This window comes from Priapulus caudatus, unplaced genomic scaffold, assembly GCF_000485595.1.
Source record: "Priapulus caudatus unplaced genomic scaffold, Priapulus_caudatus-5.0.1 Scaffold1446, whole genome shotgun sequence".
Lineage (NCBI taxonomy): Eukaryota > Metazoa > Priapulida > Priapulimorpha > Priapulimorphida > Priapulidae > Priapulus > Priapulus caudatus.
The window spans coordinates 52,828-54,214 of record NW_014578507.1 but is presented as its reverse complement, the minus strand read 5'-3'; the positions used below and the strand labels follow the sequence as shown (position 1 = coordinate 54,214).

Below are 1,387 nucleotides of genomic sequence, written 5' to 3'. Positions count from 1 at the left end.
AGACTATGTGTATGTAAGTGTATGTAGACTATATGTGTTGTGTTTGCTGTGTAGGCGACATCGCCGGGAGCGGTTGAAAGCATCATTGAGCATCCGCTGAAGCCTCACAAGTTCCTCATCGGCTACAGCCGCGGCCTGATGGTGCTCTGGGACAACAAGTCGCTCAACGCCGACCAGACCTTCATGACGAACCACGTAGGTGGCGCTACTGTTCACGTTCACCCACAACAAGATCTGTTGAGAATAACTTTGCGTTTCCGCCCAATTGTTGGTTATGAATGAGCGACATGTGTTTATGAAAGAAGTATATAAACATTTTTAAACCTTTTTGTAGGGTAATGCTAGTAAGTGCTGTACTTGCGTGTGTGTGACATTAGTCATAACATGAACATTTTCTCTTCGAAAAACATCATAAAGTTACGAGAATAGAAAATGTCCTGGAAATCATCGTAACTAACTTTACGAAACAAAATTCTGTGAGCAGTATATGAGAAAAAGTAAATGTTAAGACTAATATTAAGACTAGACCTTCGTTTCTGACCACGCACCCTTCCCCCCCCCCTCACTATGTTCTCTCGCTTTGTCGTGCAGCAACTGGAGTCGCTGGCATGGGTGCGTGGTGGTGACAAGTTTGCGAGCGCTCACAACGATGGCAGCTACATGGTGTGGAACACCCTCAGTGCACTCGATCTCTCCCACGGATCGACTACACCGTATGGTAAGGCTTTCCTCTCCTTTCATTCTTCTTCCTGCTCCATGTGAGAGCTATTGTTGGCAGGTGACATTTATTTCCTAATGTAATTTCCATGTATGGCATTTAGGATTCCCCCTCGATTCCCCCTCCTAGCCTGTAGATTGGATTAGTCGCTCTGCGTTCTTAACAGAGAGGTAACTACATTTAAGTGACATTTGCTGCATTTACTCTCAATCGCGGGGGCCTGGGAGTAATCATATATGTGTGTGTGTGTGTGTGTGTGTACACAGGGGATGTAATGCATAATCCGATCAGTCCGAGAGCATGTAGTATTCACTTTGCTAAACAGTTGATGCATCCCGGCATCACTGTCCATGTAGAGTGTGCGGGTCAGCTCTGTAGGATAAGGTCCATTCATATGTGTGTGTGTGTGTGTGTGTGTGTGTGTGTGTGTCTACACACAGGCTTTTGATCTCAGAGATTCGTGGTAATGCCGTCTCGTATTACGCGGTGTAATCAGATAGAGTAGCACAGAGAACTCAGCAGCGGAGCAGTAAATGTTGTTAGCAGTAGGTGTTGACAGAGGTTTCATCCGAGTTAAATGCCATCATGTCCCCTTCTATAATCTCCACATCACGTCTTGTCGCGTACAGGCAGTGGCGTAGCTAGGATTTTTTCAGCGGGGTGGGGGCA

The 1,387-nt window shown here is 46.1% G+C and overlaps 1 protein-coding gene across 1 annotated transcript in view; it reads left to right on the top strand.

Annotated features, from left to right (window-relative positions):
- The window catches only part of LOC106816661 (lethal(2) giant larvae protein homolog 1-like), a gene marked incomplete at its 5' end in the record, with an annotated part of 31,542 nt that overhangs the window by 8,215 nt on the left and 21,940 nt on the right, over positions 1 to 1,387 (top strand). Inside the window, 2 exon segments of the mRNA XM_014821284.1 lie at positions 55 to 195; positions 592 to 718. Of these exon segments, the coding sequence (XP_014676770.1) occupies positions 55 to 195; positions 592 to 718 (268 nt within the window).